The following is a 26,856-nucleotide window of genomic DNA, read 5'->3' as shown; positions in this document are numbered from 1 at the left end:
CGTCAGTTCCCTTACCCCGAACCACATCATAATCTTCACTATTGTCGGAACTGAGTGTGCACCCACAGTCCTTTAAGACCCAAAGTTTCTACCTTAATAAATGCTGACAATTTTATCAAACAACATTGGTGGGAAACTTTCTTAGCTTAAACCTGTGGATTTATTCCTCAGCGGGCAACCCTGACACTTTCCGACATGTGTTTTTTTCATTTGAATTGGTTCATGCAGTAGTGGAGCTGAGCAGAGAAAAAATATTATTGCAGATAGACACAAATTGCTGGCGTAACTCAGCAGGTCAGGCAGCATCTCTGGGGAAAAGGAGTAGGTGGCGTTTAGTGCCTTCCTATACTATTTACTGCAATTGTTACCATCTCCTCTGTGACGTTGTTTTAACAGGAAATGTACAGATGTACATTTTCAAAGCAGGACTTATAAGAACAAAACAAAACTGGAGTTCCATTGTTTTGTAACTGTCGGATCAACTTTGCAAATTATTTCGAGTAGTAGTACCTTTATTAATTACCAAAAGTATCGTTTCTTTTGAAAAAGATGTTCCAAGGTCTGCTTGTACAGAAATATGATTTAACACATTATGGTCAATCAGCCTTTGTCTTGATTATAAGAACTTAGTTTTATACTCTCGTGCGATATGTAATGGAAGGAAAACACAAATGTTTATCAAACTATCAATTAATATTGTCTTCAACACGTCACACGACAACTTGTTTCAATAATAGTATCAATCAACAATAATAGTTTTTTTTGACAGCCAACATTTTCTCCCATTCATTTCTAGGGAATCTTCTTGTGTTGCGTATAAAAATTAAGGTAAATTTCATGAACTTCTGTAGTTGTGCAGTTCATGCTTCCCATTTTCATTTTATGTAAATGCTAATCTGTTAATTGCTTGACATCTCATTTTCAGCATCTTCCAGAATCTGGCTAATTCAATGCAATACTATAAGCACATCAACTGGACTGAGCTGGTTGTTGTACCCTTTGTTCTTTTCTAGTTTTTCCACCTTCTTTTGTTCACTAATCAGTTTAAAACTGATCAATATTTAGTGACAATATTCAAATACATCTTACCAAATGAAATAATTTTATACTGCTGGTTATTATTTGTACCTTCTTGTCTACTGGTTTGTTCATGTATAATGGTATTGTACAATTAAAATGTATAAATGTTATTTTTTTTATCAGGTTGTATGCAGGCCCAGAAGTAGACATTTGGAGTTGTGGTGTAATTCTTTATGCTCTGCTGTGTGGCACACTACCTTTTGATGATGAGCATGTACCAACACTATTTAAGAAGATCCGTGGTGGAGTATTTTACATACCTGACTATCTCAATCGCTCGGTAGCTAATTTTCTCATGCATATGCTGCAGGTTGACCCTCTGAAGCGGGCAACCATTAAGGACATCAGGTATGATGTATAACATCTGTTCATTTATAGTATTTCTGCTCTGCCCTCAATTTTTCAGAGAGGTAATCCAAGATTTTATTTATTAGGGCTAACATTTCCTACACCAAAATGAGGTAGATAAACCTGTTCCCAAACCTTCATATCTCACAACCATGGGTGGCCAAATATTGGTCTATCTCCAGGGCAAAATTAAAATGACTTGGTAATGAAAAGTTTTTAGAAACATCCTCCTCTGGTTTGGTCTGCCATTATCTTCATATTTCATTTTGTAGATTAATGCGTAAATAAATAACACTCAGCTAAGGATTGGTAATGGGGGAAATATTGAAGCAAGTTTCTCGTTGATGATTGAGGGCTGAATGCATTTTAATTCACTAAATTTGAAAGAAGGTGGGAGGCCAGGTAGAAGAGTAATGGCGAGGCAAGATGGGGAAAGAACTGGACTGGGGCATTGGGATGACGGAATAAAGCAGGATGAGGGACAAAAGCAGGGAATGGGGGTAAAAATAAGGGAGGAGTTGGCATTTTCAGTGAGAATATTAGGAAGGACGTGAGGGATGCAAGAGGGATGGAGGGGCAGGAGAGGATATACTGTAAAAGTATGCAAATGGGAGGAGAGTTTTTTTTAACATGACTAATTAACTTATAAGCCTAAATGAATGAATGAATAAGTTTATTGGCCAAGTATGCATATACAAGGAATGTACCTTGGTGCTCCGCTCACAAATGACAACACAAACATACAGTTAACAATTAAGAATAAAGCATAACCAGATCAAAACAATAAGGATACATCATTACGGTCTAAACATGTGGATGAAAATAAACCAGAGCAAAAAAGAGACTACAGACTTTGGTTATTGAGTAGAACTATCACTCGTGGAAAAAAACTGTTTGTATGTCTGGCTGTGGCTGCTTTGACAGTCCCGAGTCGCCTTCCATAGGCAAGTGCTTCGAAGAGTTTGTGGCCATGGTGAGATGGGTCAGAGATGATCTTGCCCGCTCGCTTCCTGGCCCTTGCAGTGTACAGTTCGTCAATGGGGGGAAGGTTGCAGCCAACAACCTTCTCAGCTGTGCGAATGATCCGTTGCAGCCTCCGGATGTCATGCTTGGAGGCTGAGCCAAACCAGACCATGATGGAGAAGGTGAGGATGGACTCAATGATAGCAGTGTAGAATTGGACCATCATTGCCTGTGGCAGATTGTGTTTCTTCAGTTGCCGCAGGGAGTACATCCTCTGTTGGGCCTTTTTGACTGTGGAGTCGATGGTGGCCCCCCTTTTAAGGTCCCTGGAGATGATGGTTCCAAGGAACTTAAATGACTCCACAGATGTGACTTTGGTGCTGTTGATGGTGAGTGGGGGGAGGGGAGGGGGATCTCTTCGAAAGTCTAAATTGTTGTCAAATAAATCATTGTAATCTGTTGTTAGCCATTATTTGTCTAAAGTACATTAACTAAGTTTACTATTGGCCAATTGAACAATGTGCATCACATAAGAAACCATGGTAGAATTCACTTTGGAGATGGTCAGTTTTAGTCTGTAGTTGAGTTGGAGGCTATTGGAAACAGCCAGGATAATGGAGCGGAGGCCAAGATCAGGTCAGTTATCAATTTATTAAATGCTTGAGGGATTATATAGACAATTCGTGTACCTGGCATTTTATTTTGGGATAGAATTTAAGTCGAGTTTAATTACGGATAGTAAATACTTGAATCATCATTTTACCAACAGGGAACATGAGTGGTTTAAACGGGATTTGCCAACTTACCTGTTTCCAGAGGATCCTGCTTATGACTCCAATATCATAGAAGAAGATGCTGTGAAGGAAGTATGCGAGAAGTTTGAATGTACTGAGTCCGAAGTTATGAGCAGTTTATATAGTGGTGATCCACAGGATCAGCTTGCTGTGGCATACCATCTCATTACTGACAATTGGAGAATAATGAATCAAGCTAGCGAGTTTTACCTTGCATCCAGCCCCCCAACAGGTTCATTCGTGGAGGATAACAGACTGCACATCCCACCAGGTGTCAAAGCACATCCTGAACGGATGCCTCCTCTGATGGCAGATAGCCCTAAGGCACGTTGTCCGCTAGATGCACTCAACACTACCAAACCCAAGCCAATGGCACTGAAAAAAGCAAAATGGCACTTGGGAATTCGCAGCCAAAGTAAACCATATGATATCATGGCAGAGGTCTACAGAGCCATGCGACAGCTGAAATATGAATGGAAGGTAAGAAGCAACAGAAGGAACGCATTTAGGAAAACATTCCTTATTTTGTTCAAGCTTTTTTTAATCATGTTCCATGATCTCTACTTAAATATGTTGCCTGTTTTTAAATGTTAACTAGCAGCAGTTCCCTGAGAAATAAATCATCTTTTATAATTTCCCTTCTCCCTTATCTTTAGTTTTAAAGATAGTTCTGCACTATCATGTACTCTTTCAGAGGTAGATTGGATGGGGTGGGGGAGGTGAGTTGCATTGTGCGGTTCAGGCTAACGTTTCACCACTCCCACCAGACTGCAGGGCCATGGAGTTTATTTGCACATCTCATTTTCAACCATGCTTCTTGACGTATATTCCCAGTTCCCTCATGACCTTTTATATTAGAGCTGTGCTAGATGTTCCAGCATCACCAGTAAAGCTGATGGACCATATACATAATATATATAGTTCCTCAGTTCAGCAATTGATCAAACACTCTTGGATTCAAAGGTGAATCCAGAGACAAAGCATGAGATCAGATGCATGTTGCATTGTGCAGATGCAGAAGTCTGAGATACTGTTCTGCACACACTGCTATTTGGTGGTGGTTCTCTTCAGAAGCTGGGCACATTATCAGAAAATTCAACACTTGTGATAATGGGACTGGAATTGCATTTAGATCTGACCAGATAAGGAAACCTTTTTTCCCCTCAAAGAAATCAGTATTTTATGGCTTTGTGGTGATATGTACTGTTAACATTTTGTTCAGAGTGTTTGTAAAGAACTTTGTGATTGGAATCATTTTGTAATTTAAATGAAAACTAAATTCACAATGTTCACATATATGAACATTTCATGATTATCTTCCTCTGGTCATGATAAGTATAACTCAAAAAGACTGGAAACCGATTGTTCGGAAATCCTGATAATGGTGCATCTGGCATACTCATTAGTTCAGATGGTGAGCAGGGGGTCCAGAGTGCAAGTGAGGTGTGTAGCCAGGTTCGGTGTGTGAGCCAAGTTCCTTTGATGCATCTCCCCATGTATCATCAAGATACTCTCCAATCTTGCCACTTTCTTTTCTTTCTTGCACCCTGTGAGGGAAAATACAGAAGGGAAGATACAGGAACTTGCAAGTCTGGATTTCTAGACTTATGAGCAACTTCTTCCCCACAGCTATTAGACCACTTCCCGGAGGTGCTGCCTCGTACTCTTACTCTTAACTCTATTTCATTCCTTTATTGCACTCCTTCAGATTGCACTACAATCCTTGCAACTTTCTGCTATTTTGCATTCATTGTTGTACTTATTGTTTTATCTCTCATTATTGTCTACTGTTTACTCTATGAGCTTCAAGTGAACTTGGAACTTCATTGCTCCCTGGTGTACATGACAATAAAGTAATCTGAATCAGGTTAAAAAAATCTGCTAGTTCAGCAGAGACCAAGTCCCGAGAGTGCCAGATTATTGTTTTGCTGTACCATGATGATCATCAATTAAAATGCCACGGTTCTGTTAGGATGGGTTTGTTTTAAAGCTTTGGATTTTGTAAACTAATTAATTATGTAAGCATCATAATAAGCAACAAAGTAACAGTAAGAATATCATTAAAACAAAATGTCCTGCATTCATATCATATCATATCATATCATATCATATATCTACAGCCGGAAACAGGCCTTTTCGGCCCTCCAAGTCCGTGCCGCCCAGTGATCCCCGTACATTAACACTATCCTACACCCACTAGGGACAATTTTTACATTTACCCAGCCAATTAACCTACATACCTGTACGTCTTTGGAGTGTGGGAGGAAACCGAAGATCTCGGAGAAAACCCACGCAGGTCACGGGGAGAACGTACAAACTCCTTACAGTGCAGCACCCGTAGTCAGGATCGAACCTGAGTCTCCGGCGCTGCATTCGCTGTAAAGCAGCAACTCTACCGCTGCGCTACCGTGCATTCTATAAATATAGAATATTTACTTTTTATTTTGTTACATTATTTTGGATGGTGATTTGGTACAATTTGGTATTAAATATTCTTAATAGAAACCTATTTGGTATTGGGAGAATAAATTATTTTTTAATGATCTAAAAGTGGATTATTTTGGTTTTGGTGCAAATGTCAATCTTTTAGTTAACCTCCACAAGGATTGCAGTCCCCCTTGTGAAAAATATAGTTTTTAATGTTGTGGTCAAACCATTGTTCTGAGTCGTGGATGACAGAGGGAGAGAAAGCGTTAGGCAAACAAGAGGTGTGTGGAAAAGCTGAAGGGAGATTGTGGAGTCCATTGGACAAATTCAACAATATTGTTTACATTGCTTTGTTTTCCATCTTAGAAATTTGTAATACAGGTCCTCCACTGATTTTCCAGCACACTTGTTTCCAGAACGTTTCTCGGTTATCTGTTTTGCCGGACCAACAGAGGTCACGGTGTTGGTGTGGGGGGGCTGAGATACTGGCCCGTCAAGTCCGCCGGGGATGTCGGCTGTGGGAATGGATCTGTCAGCGCCAACAAGGCCGGTGTTCCAGAGCCCCGACCACAGACAGCAAATTCGACCCGCCGATCAGCTGCGGAAGCCGGCTGTGGGAATGGATCTGTTGGCTCCAGAGCAGTGGCCGCAGCGTGGAAATTCGACCCGCCGATCAGTGTGGAAGTCCTGATGAGGTCGAGATCAGATGCCTCACCTGACCTACGCATTACATTTAGGGGGAACGTCGGGGGGGGGGGGGGGGGGGGGGCTGCCGGAAAGTTGATGGTGGACCTGTACATAATGTGGTAACTGGAATTGTTTCACATATCATATTTTCCATCTTTATGATGTGAAATCATTTTTAAATAACTATAATTTTGAATGGAGTTTGTCCAATTAGCAAAGATAACGAGCTCAGATTATGCATCTCTACAGTTCTGCCTTGGATTTTGTAAAAGTTGTAGGTCTACAGCTGGCAATTCTTCCAACCATTCTTTGTTTAAAACGATAATTCACCGTTTTCTTTAAAATGTTAATTGAAAATGCAGTGAGATTATAAGCAGTTTATGACTTGCACTCATACTTGCCTTTGAGTTGCTGATTTTGACTGTTCAGGATGTACTAACTTCTTTGCTTATTCCACTGTATAAACCTGATAACTTTGGAAAGTTACCGTGCTATGTTATTGAACTGTAATAAATTATTTTCTGAAGGTGGTGAATCCCTATCATCTGCGTGTGCGTAGAAGGAATCCAGTAACTGGGAACAATGTGAAGATGAGTTTGCAGCTATATCAAGTTGATAATCGCAGCTATTTACTAGATTTCATGAGCATTGATGGTAAGTATGTCACCTGTTATTTATGTCTAATTGAGCATTGTCTTTAACTAAAATAAGAATAGTTTCATGGTTGTTTCCTATTGACTAGATTTCTATACACCTGGTATAAAAAAATCATTATACCTGCCTCAAGCACTTCCTTTTACAACTTGTTTCGTAAACATACCACACTCTGTGAGAAAGTTGCACCTCAAGTTCCTATTAAATATTTTCTTTCTCACCTTAAGTCTATGTTCTTTAATTCTTGATACCCCAACCCTGTAACTCAGACCCTCGAGTCTTGGCACCATCTTTGTAAATCTTCTCTGCACTCTTTTTACCTTAATGGCATCTTTTCTATCGCAGGGAGACCTAAACCCAACAGAATACCGCAGTACGGCCTCACAAATGGCTTATACAACTGCAATATAACATCCCAACCTTTGTACTCACAGTGATCAGGCCTAGCGTATGAAAAGTATTTTTCTCTATCCTGTCCACCTGTGACACCACTTATAGGGAACTACATGCTCCTACTCCTAGGTTCCTTTGTTCTGCAACATTTCCCAGGGTCCTAGTCACTCTGAAAATTCTTCCCAGGTTTGACTCTACAATATGCAACACCATGCACTGTATATGTATGTAGACCCAAATTGCTTGAGTAACTCAGCGGGACAGGCAGCATCTCTGGAGAGAAGGAATAGGTGATGTTTGGGGTCGAGACCCTTCTTCAGTATGTGGCAATTTTGGTAATCCAGAATAAAAGATAAATAAAATGTGAGTATAATATATCAATAGGCATATCAATGTGACTATTGTATCTTGAACTATTATTTGGTAAACCATTTTCAGGAATTTCCAGGCTTTGTTTCAAGATCTGAAGGGCTAAACTTTGATTGTAATATCTGTTTTTGCTCTGAAAGAAAATGGGAAAATTTAAACACAGGGAACAACACTGAAGATCAGTTAAAGATTTGGTGGAATTCTGGAACTGGTTTGCTTGTGCTGATCATGTGTGCATTTTTAATCAATCTCATTTTACCTGTTCCATCTGATCCATGCTTTCCTGGCATTTTTGTTTCCAGATCAGATTTACCGTATTTTCTATGCATTCGATTGCATTTACCCTAATCATCTTCCTTGATTTCTTTGATTAGAAGATGTAATGGAACAAAAGTCAGACTCTTCCACTCCGAAGCGTTCAGGATCGGTAGCTTTGCTACATAGACTGAGACTGAGTATTGATGCAGCAACTACTGACAGCCAACCTTTGACTCTCGTCGGGTCGCTCCCAATCTCACTGACTGGAATCTTGAGCTCTATAACTCCACGATACGGGAGCCATACGATGGATTTCTTTGAGATGTGTGCTAGCCTTATAACTACACTGGCTCGCTGATGGTTTAATTCATTGAGAAATCGGTTCCTTAACCCGTAAAAGTGTGCAAAAAAATGCCCTTTCCACTTTGCAAAACTGTGTTTTACTTCAGTACTTGTTATTTGCAGTGCCAGTTTGCATCTGGCGTTTTTGCTACTTTGAACATAGTGGAAGCTGCAGGGCAGTATTTGCTCGTTGCCATTTACAAACACTATAGGCACACAGGGGGTTTTATTTATTGCATTTCTTTTTGCCAGCCAAATCCACAGGATTATACGGGTTTACAACACAACTGTAGAGAAGCATAAAATGTCATTTGAAAGTGCTGTTTTTTTTAATGTTCAAATTGGTGACATTAAAGAGCAAATTAGATGTATTTAAAGGATTGTTGAAGAGCTAGGATTGTTCACATGATATGTTGGTGGACTGGATGAGTGCACGGTTTAGTCATAAACCAGGTTGTGACTAGTTGGGATGCAAATTTCTATTGAGGTTAGTTGGGGCTAGAAAGCTATAAAACAAGTTAGATAATAAAATGAGATAAAATTTATTAAAATGAAGTGACTGATTTAAAATCATCAAATGATATTGTATGCAATTATGAAGGTTTATTTTATTGTGATTTTATTGATGAGAAGGATTAAGTTTAATAGAACTATAAACGAGTGTGTGATCTCTGGGTTAAAGTATGAACACTCCTTTGGAAGTACATCTTTTCTCGTGTGAGTATTTCTCTTCAGCACAATTTTTTAGTTGAATATGTCAGCAGCATGCACTGCAGGATGTAGTTGAACTTTTGCTGATTCTCATTTAACAGTTACCGTATTTTACAGTGCTTTACAGTACAGAATGAGGGATGGCATTCAAAATTATAAATGGTACATCAATCAGTATCATTAGGCACACATATCCCAAATTAGTTTCCTTGAATGACAATTATGATTAATATTATTTTGTTTACGGTTGGATCTCACTCTCAACTTTAAGGTCTAGAAAATTTGTTTTCAAAAAACCTCAAGCAAGATTGCAGGTGCTAGAATCTGGAATATCAAACAATACTGGAAGAGCTCATCGGGTCAAACTGCTTCTGAGGAGGCAAGAGATGTAAGGCGATTTTTCTGATCATCCCCTCCCTCCCATCTAGTGCCACGTATCATCTACCAATCTCCATCCTAATCCCCTTTCATATAGCTATATACCAGCATTCTTTCCTGTTCCCTCTGTCCTGATGCAGGGTTTCAACCCGCAAGATGTACAGGTTTGTAGGCTAATTGGCTTGATATAATTATAAATTGTCCCCAGTGTGTGTAGGATAGTGTTATTGGCAGTGGACTAGTTGGGCCACAGGGCCTGTTTCCATGCTGTATCTCTAAACTAAACAAAAAAGGTATGTAGGTTAATTGGCTGGGTAAATGTAAAAATTGTCCCTAGTGGGTGTAGGATAGTGTTAATGTACGGGGATCGCTGGGCGGCACGGACTTGGTGGGCCGAAAAGGCCTGTTTCCGGCTGTATATATATGATATGATATGATATGATAAAAAACTTTTGTACACACCACCACGATTAATGCTGAAATAACTGGAATAAATAATAATTTGATCATTTTTACATGAATAAATTTGTGAATACCATTATAATAAATACTATTTTGTTCCCTATTGTTCTTTACACCTTATCACAATGCCACTAGTATGTCTGCAGGAATACTGATTCCAGAATGAAGAATATAATTTTCAGAAATAATGAATCAACAGTTAGCTTAAGAATATCATAGGTTTGTGCAGCAATTGGAGCCATGTGAATGTTTATTAATTGCACAGAAAACCGCATACTTCGTCCAAGATTTTGCTGAGAACTGCCAAAATGAACATTGAGAAATGTCAGCAGCTAGTTTGGGATGTGTGAATATGCAAATTCCAAGCTTACTGCTTGTGCTCATCCTTTCATTTCCTAGCTGGAATATATCTTCCTGCGATTTCTAGCAATTAGATGGGGAATCTGCCTATATATCCTGCACCACGTTTTACGTGGCTTGGGATCGACAACCCCATTGATTTCTAAAGATTTTAATGGCTTTGGAGACACTTAAATATTTAAACATATTAATAACCTTGACAGCTGATAATTCTGGGGGGCAAGGATTTCCCAGCTGTTATGTTTTCAGAGATCTTTAGTGTCTGTAGAAAGCTTCTTCGCAAGACTGAAATACTACCCCTGGCAACCTTTCGAAAGTAAATTTACCCCCAACCTGTTTTGCTCAGTAATTTCAGTTTACACTTCTACCATAATAAAGCAACCGACAAAGGGGAAATTTTAAAATACTGTTATTAACTTTATTATTTTAAGTTCAAATAACAATAATGGTTGGTGAAATTTACCCCCTGGGGTAAATTTACCCCAGGTTGGGAACCCTTGCTTTATGGCAACAAAGTAGCCTTGCCACACATAGATTAAATTAATGGAAGAGAGGGGCAACTCAGAGGTACTTGCTGATGCTATTCAAAGCCAGTATGTTTAAATTGAATTATTGTGATAGAAAAATAGACAACTATTTAACAAAACTAATTTTATACTAATATATATTGATAACCTGCATTCATACCTACCACTGTGGTTTACATAAATCAAAATATGCCACGTGGAATAAAATCTAACGATGCTCATGCAATTTTAATTTGGTTACTGGCTTAAATGCTTTTTGTCAAATATTCCAATTAATTAATATTATCTGAAGTTAGATTTAATTGGGACATCGATGCATCCTGCTGCATTTTGTGGTAAAAAGCAATATAAGATACTGGGCACTGCTCAGCAAATAGCTACCAATAAAACTATTATCCTAGCTTTTATTTTAGCCTTTTATGTAATTTAAAATAACAATTAATTGCTGTACCAATTTAGTGGAAGATTGCAACGCTCATTGCTTCATTAATGAATGACAAAATCTGATGTAAAAACAGCCTCTGTACTTGATTTCTTCTTTATTTGAACAATATTCTATAGATCTTGTTGCTGGATATGTAAAATCTCATTGACCAAAGACCTTTGGTCTTTTAAACAACATGACATCTTATCAAAGCATATTGCTTAACAAAATAGAAATAAATGGTGTGCACGAGAAATGCAGAGAGATTAAAATATTCTATGTTATGGCTACTGTCCCAGAACAGAACATTAGCCGCGTTGCTTGTGAAGTCTTGAGATGCATGCTGTGATCTATTCTTTATTTAATATGCTGCTCGGAGATTGGATACAGTCTTTGTGCATGAATTGTTAATATCTTTGTTAAAGGAAACTCCGAGACAGCAAGTTTAGGTTTTAAAACACTAAAAGGTTGAGTCAGAGGAAAAAAAGTAGAATATGAATATTTTATACTAATGGGGTTGAGTTTTGGGGTTTATTGTACACAACTGAATTTTCTTGAATAAGTTGCTTATATACACTTTCTAACCTAATTTACCATATTTTAAATGTGGAAATAGGTTTGCAAATCATTGTTGCACAAATGCAGTTAAGTATCAATACCTGAATACACCTGACACTTGGTGAAAGCATTACCTTTGTAAAGTACAGCTATAGTCTAGAAAAGACAGAAAACACTGGCTGCTTATCCATGTGTGCATATCATGAGCAGGAACGATATTGGTCAATGTCTCACCTCTAACAGACCTTTCCTCAGAACCCAGGCCTCCTATTTTTGTAATCCTGCAGTAAATCCAAAAGCATTACCTATGACTGATAGAGAAGGATTGAAAATATGATTACAGGCACAGAAGATCTGCAAATTATCTGGACTTCTGTTACTGTAAAACCAAAACCTTTCAAGTTTGTGTACACTAAAATCTCTTATCTGGAACCTGCCAGATTTGTTGAGTGCTAGTTAATCATAAATGCCAATTAAATTAAATTTTACCTGGCCACTTCCTCAATGCAATTATTTTCTTGTTTACCTTTATATTTTCAACATGCTCAAATTGCCTCCCCTACTACATTCCTGAAGTAGGTGACTTGCTCCCAGACTTCCATTCTGATACCTTTCTGAAGTACATGATGCAGGCTCTGACATTTTACCCTCTTTGCTTACAGAGAAATGCCTGACCCAAGGTTAGTGTATCAAATAAAACATGTCATTTATGAAAATTCGATGTTCTGTATCCAAAACATATTAATTTTCAAACTCAAATCAAATAATATTCTATAACTATGAGAGATGATATCCAAACTTATATCCTTCCAAAAGTTAATCCAAATAATGATTAAGAGCAACATCAATTATCAGATGTTTTTTATTAACTAGCTTTTAATTACAGGATATCCAGAACTATCTTTTGACTGAGATTATCTCAGCTCTCTTCATTTCTGTCATTGGCAGGTACCACGTGTATTTACTGACTGTATAACGGTCCCAATCCCAATGGCTTAACCAACTGTGCATCATGATTTACTACCTATTTGTGTAGTATAGTGTGAGCTGTGTCTTAGATGGTAGCACTTGCCTCTTATTCATATTTCCTCTCCAGAGAGAAATGTGAATCAACAAGATCTAGGCTAATGTGATTCTTCTGCATTGAAGGAATACAATACCATTGGAAGTGCTGATTTTCTTTACGGATGAAATGTCTTCATAGAGCGGTCTGGGAACGAGCCCTTCAGTCCACAAAGTCTGTGCCTGTTTAAATCTGCCTGCACGTCTATATCCCTCAATTCCAAGTCTGCTCATGTGTCTGTCAAAATGGCTCTTAAGTGTTGCTATCACATCTGCTTCCATCACTTGCCTTGGGAGGTGGGTTCCAGGCATCACTCTTTGGAGGAAGAGGGGAGGATGACAGTTCTGTTTGTGGATTTTAGGGAGAAGGTAAAATCGGGCCGTGTGGGGCAGGGGAACGATAAGGTTGGAGGCATTAGAGGGCCGAGCGCCGGAATTGGTGAGATCAGTGATAATGTTAGTGATTAAGGTGTGGTGCTCTTTGGAGGAAGGTGGGAATCTGCCTTGTAAACCTACAATCTTCTCTTTCCTTAAAATTATGCCCTCTAGCATTTGGTATTTTCTCCTGAGAAAAAGACACTATCTACCCTTATTTATACCTCTCAATTATATATACTTACATGTTGCTCCTCGACCTCCAAGAAAACAATCCCACCTCCCCTTTATAGCTAATACTTTCTAATCGAGGCAACATTGAAGATATCCCACGGCTAATGTTTTTCAACCAATATTATGATGTTTCTATCATCTGGTTATTATTGCCTTGCTATTTCATAGAACTTGCTTTGCATAAATCAGCTGTGGTAACTGATTACTTAGGCATTTTTATCACAAACTAATGGAAATAAAAGCTTGAGTAACTAACAACCATGTTGTTACATGGAAAGCACAGACTCTAGAAAAAAAAAATCCTAAATTTTACAGAAAGTAGCCAATGTGCAGAAAGTTGATTACTTTTTGTCCTGGAGAATTTTAAGGCTATGTCTTTTCCATGCAATAATATTTCCTGTGCCAAATTGTAAGAAGGCATTTGAGCATATACATTAAGCATTGTGCACTGGTGTCAATTCCTACAGTGATAGTGTACAGTGAATGAAATGGTCATATGGAAGGTAATGGGACTGGTTTCTGTGAAGTAATTTTTCATGTAGTGCTGGGTTTTTAATCACACGATGAATCAATCAGTGTCCTTACACTGTTTTAGGTATATATACAGTAAGTTTTACATTGCATCTTATTTAAATTTGTGGCTTAGTCAAACACTTGTTTAAATGTTCCTGGAGATGATGGCAAAAAATACAAACCGTGATTTTATAATGACTAAATATGTGACACTGAACTAACAAAATGGCAGCTTTGCAAGGTACTAAATATAAATATTTAGTAGTATTAAATATAAATAGTAAAACATTTACTTTGCTTAACTACTAGTTTAAATATTTTATTGTTCTTTGCATTTGGAGTTAAAATACATTGATATGTTTTGAATACTTTGTAATAGAGCCGGGAACTAGAAATATGGGGTTGGTAATAGAACTGTGAAAATAATTTTAAAACAATATGTCAGATCAAAGTATTGGAACATGGCAACTGCTTGGCCTTCTCAGTGTTATATGGCTTTGGCTATCATGATGCCCCATGTTTGTCATGGTCGCTGCACTTTGTCTGCATCAGGCAAGCTGCAGATACCAATGTACTTAAACTACTCAAAATAATGCAGAACTATCTTTCAATGTGTTGAAATATGTTCTGCAATTATTTTCATGTCTGTTTAGAACTCAATATTTAAAACTACTGGAGTGCAAATTTGAAGTGGAATTTTAATTGGATGAGGTAATTTTTATGGTCAGCTTTACATAATTCTAATTTGTTTAATACTGATGTCAAAGATGGAATAATAATATGAATTGAGGAATACAGCTCATTAGTGCATGTTTGGGTCAAAAGTGTGTGAATTTCAAAATATGGGGTCATGGTGGCGCAGCGGTAGAGTTGCTGCCTTACAGCGAATGCAGCACCGGAGAACCTGATTCGATCCCGACTACGGATGTTGCCTGTACGGAGTTTGTACATTCTCCCCGTGACCTGAGATCTTCGGTTCCCTCCCACACTCCAAGGACGTAATGGTTTGTAGGTTAATTGGCTTGGTAAATGTAAAAATTGTCCCTAGTGGGTGTAGGATAGTGTTAATGTGTGGGGATCGCTGGTCGGCGCGGACCCGGTGGGCCGAAGGGCCTGTTTCAGCGCTGTATCTCTAAACTGAATATTGAGCTAATAAATGGAGTCACCTGACAAAATCTCACTCGTACAGCACCATCGGTAAGCTATTGATTGAGAATAAGCTGATGATGAGGCAAGTAGCAGAATTGGTAGATGGAACATTTATGGGAGTTAAGCAATTTCCCATTCTGTCTGATAAATCCCTGCAGTATTGCAGAAGGGTGTCCCAAATGTGATATTTACATCATTGTCTCATTGTTACCGATGCTCTCGTGGAAAAAAATGCTGTCTGATTATGCAGATTAGCAAGAATGGGATCATGTAAAACTTTCTCTCATCATCTAGAGTCCAAACTGATGATTTTGTTGTATGGCCTGGATTACTAGCTCATCCGTTACAGAAGATGAGCTTCAATGATCAAAATTGAATTGTAACATGGCTGAACTTTAATTTGAACAACATATCATATCATATCATATACAGCCGGAAACAGGCCTTTTCGGCCCACCAAGTCCGTGCCGCCCAGCGATCCCCGTACATTAACACTATCCTACACCCACTAGGGACAATTTTTACATTTACCCAGCCAATTAACCTACATACCTGTACGTCTTTGGATGTGTATTTCACTGTCGTATATTAAACTAGAAATTATTAAAGTTCTGAGCCAAATCTGATTCCAGGACATTAATGATTTAGATCTCTCAAATAATTAAAAATGTGTAATTTTCATTGTGATTCATTTACTGGAATATATCTCAAATGCCTCTGAATAGTTTGTTTAAACTGTACACATTAGCAAGCATGTTGTGCACGATTTCCCCCCAGGGCTGTGACACCAAATAATGTCAATTTCAGTGACTATATAAATGAGAATAAGATGTTCTCGTTCCTGATATCAATGGAACAATACACCTCAGCGTTGAACAAAATGGGCGTTTACTTTTCTGGTTATTGCTTAATAATCAATCAATATTTCAAAAACTTAAGACTGCAGGTAGCATTTTGTTTGATAAATGGATTTAATTTATTTGAAGAAATATCCAACACTGCAGTGCCAGGAAGTCTGTTGACAGATTAATATTTTTGTAAAGCCAAACAATATTGTGTTCATTACGTAAGTGGAAAAATAGTACATATTTATATGCTGCAAGGATTGACTTGGTTCATTTCTGCATGACAAGTCAACATGCATTCAATTTGCTGTGAAGTTGAACATTAAAATGCATCTTGCTACCTTGTGGTAGTGTGGACCTATCACACATTATAAAACAATGGGTTGATTTTAGTCCTTGTTACTGAATATCTGCTCCTGTTGCCTTAAAACCCGGAAATTGTTTCATCACACTAGCTTTTATATGTATTTGTATAGAAGTGTTCATTTTCTTACATGCAAGAATCAATCAACTATATTTCAACAAAAAAAAATGCCCGAAATACTCAGGTCAGGCAGCATCTCTGGAGAAAAACAGATCAATAGTTCTACACTGGAAACATTGACTTGACTCTTAATAGAAGATGCAAACTGATCTGCTGATAATGCAGTTTTTGTTTTTATTGATTTCCAGTATCTAATGGTCTGATATGTAATGTATTTGGAAGTTTTCCTACACAAGTAGTGAATGTTATGATATTTATCTATTTCAATCTACTAATCGTATTTGTGTAACTGCCTTGTGTAAAATCCTTTTCTGTATTCCACTTCATGACTGAACAATAGGAAGAGTTAAATTCAGTGCCAAATATTGAGCTTTAAAAAGAAAAGCTGCTTGAAACTGCTCCTGTTTTTATTTTATTTCCTGATTTTGATGTTTGCTAATGAAGAAAGGTGATGCTTTGTAGATAACCAGGAGTCAACCAGGCAACAGATTAGAAACTAAGCTACATCATACAGATTATGCACTCAAAATGTGTAGGAAGGAACTGCAGATGCTGGTTTAAACCCAAGAAAGACACAAAAAGCTGGAGTAACTCAGCGGGTCAGGCCACATCTATGAAGAAAAGGAATAGGTGACTTTTAGGGTTGAGACCCTTCCAAGTATGAAGGGTCACGACCTGAAACATCACCTATTCCTTTTCTCCAGAGATTCTGCCTGACCGGCTGCAGCTTTTTGTGTCTATCTTCAGATTATGCACTTTCATTATGCAAAATGTGGCAACCTGAAAATCCAAAACCTGAGCCAGTGAGGCCAACAGATCAGCATATCTGAAATTCCTGATAGTGAACATTATGTAGAATTCACTTCTGATAAGGATAGTGAAAGTGAAAAGTCTGCAGTGAGTTTAAACCTTTCACTTGCCCTGTCAGGCATTCACTCCTGTGTTGGTCAGACTGACTTTGAGTGTCCGATTCAGTGTACTTTATTTTATGACATTTAATCTAGATGGCGTCAATTAATTAGGGGATTGGACACATTAGAGGCAGGAAACATGTTCCCAATGTTGGGGGAGTCCAGAACAAGGGGGCCACAGTTTAAGAATAAGGGGTAGGCCATTTAGATCGGAGATGAGGAAGAACTTTTTCAGTCAGAGAGTGGTGAAGGTGTGGAATTCTGCCTCAGAAGGCAGTGGAGGCCAGTTCATTGGATGCTTTCAAGAGAGAGCTGGATAGAGCTCTTAAGGATAGCGGAGTGAGGGGATATGGGGAGAAGGCAGGAACGGGGTACTGATTGAGAGTGATCAGCCATGACCGCATTGAATGGCAGTGCTGGCTTGAAGGGCTGAATGGTCTACTCCTGCACCTATTGTCTATTGTCTATTATCAGCATTGTAATGGAGTTCAATTCTCGAGCATTGTTTTGACTTGCTAAATGTTGCAGTTCCAGTTAGACTCCATGTTGATGAAACTAAGAATTCAACCAGAGTTTGTAAAAGCACTACATTGCCACTATCATTCTGTAAATCTAGGGCTGAGTATCTGACATCAGGTGGCTTGTGATAGCCTGGTGCGGATATGCAGTTTCTCACCTTGCTGTAATGCTTCTTGGGATACTCTTATTTGGGACACTACAGAATCTGTCTCACAATGAATCTGGTAATTTGAATACCAGAAAACAGCTACTGTCTTGGAATATACATTATCACAGTGGCACGAGGTTAAAATTGAGGCATGACCTTGGTATAGAGAAAGTTTTGTAGTATCACCTGTGCTGTAGCTGAAAATGTTTGATTTAGGAAGTGTATGCAGTCAGTACCTCACTATTAACAGTAGTTACCAATAAAATGATACATTTGATTGCAGTTTTGCAACTATTTTTGCATGAAGTACTGAATGTTGATAGTTTGTGACATGTACTGTTGTGATATCATAAAACATTGACCATTCTGATTTGTGCGCAAACTTGTCTTTGTTTCTAAAATGTAATGCACAGCATGATATCACGGTTGCTATTGCACTTTAATAAAATGAGAAAATACTATGTTTGTGATCTAAATCATTTTTGGCATATAATGTCTTAGGGCTGACTAGTACACAATCATTTTCCATGCATCATAGAAGATTCATTTTTGTTCAAGCTGCAAGGCTGACTGACCATCTCAAACACCAAACATTCTACCATTAATAAATTATAAACTGGCACACTGAGAACAAGCTGAAAACATTTAAGATTAGAGGATTTATTGAAAGGAGGGGGAGAGTAGTATTGGAGATTTTTCAAACATTGTAGTTCATTGCTTTTACTTAAAGCATTCCTTGCTTACTATTTAACACCACTTCAAAAAGGCTGCATATCTCTTATTGGTACCAATTTAACTTGGTGTCAATCAACCCAATGAACAAGAACTTGTGAAGTTCACTTGGGTTTATTTTAAAATCCAGATTTTAAATCTTGGGAATCTTACACCATTGTACATCTAGGATGGGCGAGTTGGTAAACTATTGCCTCAGATGCCTGTGTTACTCATTATCACAATCAAAATAACAAGCCATATAATAATCCCATTAAGTTTAATGAATAACATTTGAGTACACATTTCTCTTACCCCAAATGTGAAACATTCATTGGAATCAAATAACACATTAACAAACGGACATGTGACCAGGTAGTGCTATTTCCATAGACATTAAGTGCAAAACAAAGATATTTAGGAGCATTATTAAGGGAAACATTCCAGGATGCTTGTGATTATGCATTAAATCTATCTTTAAATTACAAAATTCCATTAGAAGAAATATTCCATATTATAGAAAATTAAAATGCAATTATTCAAACATGGGTCTTCTTTTCAATGCCAGGTATCTTTATTGGCTCAAGTACTGCAAATAAAACATGATTAAAATGTTATATTTTGTTTAGGAAGTGTAATTTTTTTTAAACAGAAAAATAAAGACTTACCCAAATATTAAATGACTTATGTGGACATAACCATCTAAGACAAAAAGTAAACCAGATTTGTTAGGTGTTCAATTTTTGTTTAATGTCATAATAAGCATTTCTACTATTTTTTCTGGAAGTATCATCTAAAAAAACATCTAAAACCAAGATAAATAACTTCAGTAGGTATAATAAATACTGACAGTGTTAAATATTGACCATAATGTTAAATATATATTTGAGAATTGGCAAAACTCACTGCATAAATACTGTGAGGGATCAGAGCCAAGGTTATAAAATGATTCATTAATTAGGTTTGGAAATAGCATATTGGACAGATTTTTGTTCCTGTGGTGCAGACCCTCTTGTTTAAATGGAAACATTAATGTGTGGATTATTTTATTTCTAAACTTAAAATACTTTAAATTTAACAAAGGAGATTGAGAATTTAGTACCACGGTGACACCACAATAACCTCTCCCTCAGTGTCAGCAAGACAAAGGAGCTAGAATCTTCACGATCCCCGGTGGCGCAGCGGTAAAGTTGCTGCCTCACAGCGAATGCAACGCCGGAGACCCAGGTTCAATCCCAATTACGGGTGCTGTCTGTATGGAGTTTGTACGTTCTCCCCGTGACCTGTGTGGGTTTTCTCCGAGATCTTCAGTTTTCTGCCACACTCCAAAGATGTACAGGTTTGTAGGTTAATTGGCTTGGTAAATGTAAAAATTGTCCTTAGTGTGTGCAGGATAGCATTCATGTGTGGTGATCGCTGGTTGGCGCAGACCCGGTAGGCCGAAGGGCCTGTTTCCACGCTGTACCGCTAAACTAAAAGCAGCCCACATAATCAAAAACTTGCCCTACCCTCTGTCATTCCCACTTCTGTTGGGCAGAAGATACAGAATCTTGAAAGCATGCACCACTAGACTCAGGAACTGTTTCTGCCCATACAAAGCTTCTGAATGGTTGTATCATAAGCTAGCGTACAGTCACTCGTGTATTAGGTTAGTATTCGGAATGATTGCCGGTAGGCACAGATTTGGTGGGCCGAAGGACTAGTTTCCACGACGTATCTGTTCAAAGTCTAAAGATGAACCATCTGGAGCACCACCTTGGAACTTTGAGGAAAGTTCACATGGAAAGTTTAAGTCAGCAGGGACAGATGCGGATTGGTCAGCCCTCAGGATAAATGTTACCTTATTCAACACCTTTGCACATTTTTCAGAAGGGTTAGTTTACCTGGAAACCAGGAGCAGAAACTAGCTCCACATGTCTAAGGTAAAGTTCAGCAATCATAATGCCATTCATGCTGAGATAGCTAATTCACCACAGCTATTGGTGAATCATTCATTGCTTTTCCACAATTTGTGCCATACAAACCATTGCGCATCACCTTTGAGGCATCAGATGGAGACTGAAATTTGAAACACTGCAGATGCTGGGAACATCCAGCAGGTGAGGCAATATCTTTACATCTGTACATTACAAGGGCGTAATGCTGAGGCTCTATAAGGTGCTGGTCAGGCCACATTTGGAGAACTGTGAGCAAATCTGGGCCCCATAGCCGAGGAAGGATGTGCTGGCTCTGGAGAGGGTCCAGAGGAGGTTTACAAGAATTATAATAGACAATAGGTGCAGGAGTAGGCCATTCAATGTAATCATGGCTGATTATTCTCAATCAGTACCCCGTTCCTGCCTTCTCCCCATATCCCCTGACTCCGCTATCCTTAAGAGCTCTATCTAGCTCTCTCTTGAATGCATGCAGAGAATTCCACAGATTCACAACTCTGACTGAAAAAGTTTTTCCTCATCTCCGTTCTAAATGGCCTACCCCTTATTCTTAAACTATGGCCCCTGTTCTGGACTCCCCCAACATTGGGAACATGTTTCCTGCCTCTAACGTGTCCACCCCCTTAATAATCTTATACGTTTCGATAAGATCCCTTCTCATCCTTCTAAATTCCAGTGTATACAAGCCTAGTCGCTCCAGTCTTTCAACATATGACAGTCCCGCCATTCCGGGAATTAACCTAGTAAACCTACGCTGCACGCGTAGGCGATTCCAAGAATGAGTGGGTTAGCATATGATGCTTGACAGCACTGGGCCTCCACCTATTGGAGTTTAGATGGTTGAGGGAGGACCTCATTGGAACTTCCAGAATAATGAAAGGCATAGATAAAGCGGGTGTGGGAAGGATGTTTCCACTTTTGGGAGAGTCTAGGACCAGAGGTCATCGCCTCAGAATTAAAGGGAGCTCCTTTAGAAAGGTGGCGAGGAGAAACTTCTTTAGTCTGGAACTCATTGCCACAGAGGGCTGTGGAGGCCAAGTCAGTGGATATTTTTAAGGCAGAGGTAGACAAATTCTTGATTAGAATGGGTGTCAAGGGTTATAGGGAGAAGGCAGGAAAACAGGAATAGGAGGCAGAGATAGAGATCAGCCATGATTGAATGGCAGAGTAGACTCGATGGACCAAATGACCTAATTCTACTCCTATAACTTGAGCATCTGTGGCAAGAGAAAGTTAATGTTTCAGGTCCGAGACCCTTATCTGTTTCTCTTTCCACTGATAGGGATGCCTTTTAAGAAATGTACACTCTTTACACTTCCATTGTTAATCAAATAATTAATTGTATTGTGAGATAATTTTTCTATGCAGTTTAAATCATGTGAACATTATTAAACTGAAGTCACTTACATTTACCCTCCTTATTCCGACAAATGATTAGATTTTCTTCTCCAATATCTATTACATCCAGCTTCTCTCTAGATTTTATCCGTAAATACAGGGGTCCTTTTTGTTCTTGCACAACATTTTTTTCAACAACTGCAACATTCTCCACAAAGATCTCCTTGGTGTACTGAGGAGAAACATCCACAGGTTCAAATAGAGATATGCAGATGGATAGACACAAATGAGAAAGGTTTAACTGCAATGAAAGGGACCTCTCAATAACTATTCATTCATTCCAGCTGTTTTTAAATGAGTCTAGATGTTTTGCTTTTGGTACTGTCTGTAGATGTCTATTCTACACCCCTCAAGCTTTGTTTACACTGATCAGTTTAGGGTTTGCGATTCCACATAGAGGCCCAGAGGTGGGATTAGACAATAGACAATAGGTGCAGGAGTAGGCCATTCAGCCCTTCGAGCCAGCACCGCCATTCAATGCGATCATGGCTGATCACTCTCAATCAGTACCCCGTTCCTGCCTTCTCCCCATACCCCCTCACTCCGCTATCCTTAAGAGCTCTATCCAGCTCTCTCTTGAAAGCATCCAACGAACTGGCCTCCACTGCCTTCTGAGGCAGAGAATTCCACACCTTCACCACCCTCTGACTGAAAAAGTTCTTCCTCATCTCCGTTCTAAATGGCCTACCCCTTATTCTTAAACTGTGGCCCCTTGTTCTGGACTCCCCCAACATTGGGAACATGTTATCTGCCTCTAATATGTCCAATCCCCTAATTATCTTATATGTTTCAATAAGATCCCCCCTCATCCTTCTAAATTCCAGTGTATACAAGCCCAATCGCTCCAGCCTTTCAACATACGACAGTCCCGCCATTCCGGGAATTAACCTAGTGAACCTACGCTGCACGCCCTCCATAGCAAGAATATCCTTCCTCAAATTTGGAGACCAAAACTGCACACAGTACTCCAGGTGCGGTCTCACCAGGGCCCGGTACAACTGTAGAAGGACCTCTTTGCTCCTATACTCAACTCCTCTTGTTACGAAGGCCAACATTCCATTGGCTTTCTTCACTGCCTGCTGTACCTGCATGCTTCCTTTCATTGACTGATGCACTAGGACACCCAGATCTCGTTGAACTCCCCCTCCTCCTAACTTGACACCATTCAGATAATAATCTGCCTTTCTATTCTTACTTCCAAAGTGAATAACCTCACACTTATCTACATTAAACTGCATCTGCCATGTATCCGCCCACTCACACAACCTGTCCAAGTCACCCTGCAGCCTTATTGCATCTTCCTCACAATTCACACTACCCCCCAATTTAGTATCATCTGCAAATTTGCTAATGGATTGAGCAGAGTAATGCAATAAATATATTATTAATTAAAATATTTAATCATAAAATTGATTATGTTCTACCCAATGTGCGTCTCCCATTACATGGGTATTTTTTCTTCTTTGCCGTATCAGATGCATTGATATGAAATGGTGCCTGGGCATATCTATTTGATATCAAACTACATCTATCTGGCAACACCAAAACTACCCATTTCCACCTTCATATTAGCTGCTCCACCTTTATCTTCACTCGAATTGGCAATGAAACTGTCATCCACACCTAGCATATTCTCGTTCAATTAATGCCCATTCAAACTCTTGTTGAATAGTTGTATCCTTCTCTAAAACTGCACTGCTTATTCTAACTACATCCCACCTGAAAAACCCTTTCCTTGCCAAAACACCTCATTTAAAATGTTCCCTTATCTAACTACAATTTCTCCACAATAAACAGTTGTGCTTCATGACAGTTTCAAGGCTCTGGACTTATAATCATCAAAACTAAAGTGCAACCTCTGCTGCCCATCACAATTTATTCAAAAATTCTGCTGAAAGTAATTAATTCAACAAAAAAAAAACTTACATTAAAATTCTCTCTAAATTCTTGCTCATTCAACATTTTCTTTTTATTTACTTTAGTTTCCTTTTCTTCACTTGGATCTTTTTTCTTGCCTTTGAATATTCCTCTCACCTTCGCCCTAATAGAACAAAAAAGTTACAAATTAATTCTATTTCTTCCTGTACAGATGCTGCCTGACACCAGCATTTTCTGCTTTTATTTCTGATTTCTCACCTCAGCAAATTAACTGCCTTTCCAAAACAAATGTAGCCTACATATGCTTTTAGGATACCTTAACACCATAACGAGGTCCTGTAGCTATCAATTTATACAGGCAAAATAAACTCTTGTGTATTCATAATACAAAACTGAACAAGAGTCTACGACAAATTTTTCAAAATAATTGATGCTGTTTTATAAAGAAATAATTTTAAGGCGTAGACAGGAGAAATGGGGTTGGAGCAAGTGAATACCTCAAACTGAAGAGTTACTGATGGCATAAGTAAATAACCTTCCTGCACCATCAGAAACTTCCTGCACTGTTCAAGTTACTCAGATTCTGGTAAAGCTGCTCAAAATCAACTGTTGGTTTGCAGCTGCTAAACATTTCAAAAACAGAAGCAACCATGCTGCCAGATAGGATATCTATATTTTAAATAAGCTGCAAAGTGTTGGAATAACTCAACGGGTTAAGGCAGCATCCCTGGAGAACATGGATAGGAGATAGTCTAAAGAAGGGTCCCTACCCAAAACTTCCCCTATCCATGTTCTCCAGAGATGCTGCCTGATTTGCTGAGTTACTCCAGCACTCTTTTTTGGAACCTGCATCTGCAGTTTCTTTTTTTTACAACTCTATGTTCTTGTTTCCTTGCATTCTCCTCTCATAGTCTGTTCTTTACCAAGATATTTCCATTGACACTCAATCCAATAAAGGCCAACATTACATTAGTCTTTGCAATCACTTAAGTTTTAGAAACTAGGACTCCCAACAATTTTTTGTACCTCAATCTGGAATTTCACTCCATTTAAATTATTTTATTTTGTTTTCTTTTCAAAGTGTATAATCATAGCTTCCCAGTCAATACTTCATCTGCCAACTTCTTCTCCATTCACATATCCTATCTACATCCTTTTGCAGGCCCTTTCCACAAATTTGGTCACAGTACACTGGTTTCCTTCATCCAAGTCATTAATGCAGATTTGAAATAGAGTCTCAAGCACTGAACCCTGTAGTACACTACTAGTGTGCTAGTTCCCCTTTTTTCTGATTGTTAAATCCCCAGAGTACTCCAGATGATTTGTTGAATGCTTATTTCCCTTTCATAAAAACCATACTGAATCTGCTTGATTAATTTTTGATCTTTGTATGATAGGGTACTACAATATTAATAATAGATTTCAGCATTATCCCAATTCTAGACATTAGGAAAACTAGTATCTCCAATTCTCTGGTCTATCACTACTTTCCACCTTTTCTTTCAATTGATACTATCTTTAACTTCCTTAATTAGTCGTAGACTGTGGTTGATGCATCCTTCATGTAGAGCTTTTCTTTCTCACTGGAATACATCTTTGCTGTGATTTACAAACTTAATCTTGCATGTCTGCCATTGCTGATCTACTGGCCTATCCTTAAAACATATTGTTAACTGTTCTTGTAACTAAAGGAAATTACAAAAGTAAGTTTAATACTGTGGCTTCAGATACAAGTTTTCCACTCTCAAACTGAATTTGAAATTCTATCGGTCTATTGAAGGGGATCCTTTGCCATGAGATAATCAATCAATCCTGCATCTGTATGTAATACTTGGCTCCTGGTTAGTTCCTTAAATATATTGTTCCAAGAAATGTACTTTGAACTCTTACTCATAACTACTCTTATCAGTTTGATTGATCTAATCTATATAGTGATTGAACCCACCCATGTTTATTGCTGTACCTTATTCCAAGCTCTTGTTATTTCCTGATTTAGTCTCTTAACCCATATACAACTCCCATCATTGAGTCTGCATCTCAAGCTTTTAGGACAATATTGTGCAGTGATCTTGTTCTTTATTAACCGTCTCCTTTTTCTTTGTCCTTCAAAAATGCCAAATATCCTCACGTATTCTATTCCCAGCCTTAGTCGGCTTGCAACCACACCCCCAAGTCCATTCGATTATGTCCATTAAATTTTCCATTGTGCTGTTATCTCATCTTTTTACAAAGGCTGCATGATTTCAGATAAAGAACACAACTTTTATTTTGCTAATGCACTCATTCTTGCATGTTCTGTCCTTTTCCGGTAGACTTGGATCATTATTACCTCGTTTGGTGCCTTAAACTATTGCTTCATTTTGTTCCATACTCCCAAATTCCACCTTAATTCCTCTTCCCTATTTCCGGTTAAGACATTGTCCCTTATAAATATACCCTTTTGTTTCCACTCATCTGCCAAGCCAGTTTAAACCCTCGCAAACAGCATTTACAAACCCCTGCGCAAAGATTTGATCCTGTTCCTACTTAAGTGCAACCTGTCTGGCTTTTATTGTCCGATCTCGCTCAGAAATTATCTCAGATCCTCGGAAACTAAAGCTCTCCTCCTACCATCATTTCTCCAGCCACAAATTCACCCACTCCATCTTCCCATATAACCCAGACCTCTTCGGATCGTTCACCTTGTTGTGGTGAAGAGGCTTGCATGCCCCCATGATTCCGAGAGCGATGCCATCAAAAGCACTAGCTTCTGGTAGGGCCACCCATGGCAGTAAGGTCGAGGATGAGGGTCCAGACTAAGAATGATCCAACGTACAAGACCTCAACGGTGGACCAGGCGGACAAAGTTATCTTGAACTCAACGGCTGTGAAGGCGGATGAAGGCTGCACTAAATCTATCAGCTCTAATCGGCTTGGTTCCCTTGCCATTGGAATTAGTTGATTGATTTGTGAAAGACACG

General features: G+C 38.7%; 2 protein-coding genes across 7 annotated transcripts in view; one reads left to right on the top strand and one right to left on the bottom strand.

The window, feature by feature from the left end:
• Positions 1–18,423, top strand: part of prkaa2 (protein kinase, AMP-activated, alpha 2 catalytic subunit) — a 30,881-nt gene extending 12,458 nt beyond the window's left edge. For 3 of the 4 annotated variants that reach the window (XM_078407319.1, XM_078407321.1, XM_078407320.1), the window contains 4 exons: positions 1,204–1,428; positions 3,161–3,665; positions 6,827–6,953; positions 8,090–18,423. In XM_078407319.1, coding sequence (XP_078263445.1) covers positions 1,204–1,428; positions 3,161–3,665; positions 6,827–6,953; positions 8,090–8,331 — 1,099 coding nt within the window. In that variant the 3' untranslated portion in view covers positions 8,332–18,423. Of the gene's footprint in view, positions 1–795; positions 829–1,203; positions 1,429–3,160; positions 3,666–6,826; positions 6,954–8,089 lie in introns of those variants that run through there. The other variant, XM_078407322.1, reaches the window with a different exon arrangement.
• A 310-nt stretch (positions 18,424–18,733) lies between these two features.
• LOC144598095 (FYN-binding protein 1) overlaps positions 18,734–26,856 on the bottom strand; it is a 54,650-nt gene continuing 46,527 nt past the window's right edge. For 2 of the 3 annotated variants that reach the window (XM_078407979.1, XM_078407980.1), the window contains 4 exons: positions 23,945–24,059; positions 22,028–22,190; positions 19,355–19,388; positions 18,734–19,275 (listed from right to left, as the gene is read on the bottom strand). In XM_078407979.1, the coding sequence (XP_078264105.1) occupies positions 19,269–19,275; positions 19,355–19,388; positions 22,028–22,190; positions 23,945–24,059 (319 nt within the window). In that variant the 3' untranslated portion in view covers positions 18,734–19,268. Of the gene's footprint in view, positions 19,276–19,354; positions 19,389–22,027; positions 22,191–23,944; positions 24,060–26,856 lie in introns of those variants that run through there. The other variant, XR_013547823.1, reaches the window with a different exon arrangement.

The sequence above is a fragment of the Rhinoraja longicauda genome, chromosome 11 (assembly GCF_053455715.1).
Source record: "Rhinoraja longicauda isolate Sanriku21f chromosome 11, sRhiLon1.1, whole genome shotgun sequence".
Classification (NCBI taxonomy): domain Eukaryota; kingdom Metazoa; phylum Chordata; class Chondrichthyes; order Rajiformes; family Arhynchobatidae; genus Rhinoraja; species Rhinoraja longicauda.
Note: the sequence above shows the minus strand (reverse complement) of the source record. Positions and strands in the feature narration are given on the sequence as shown.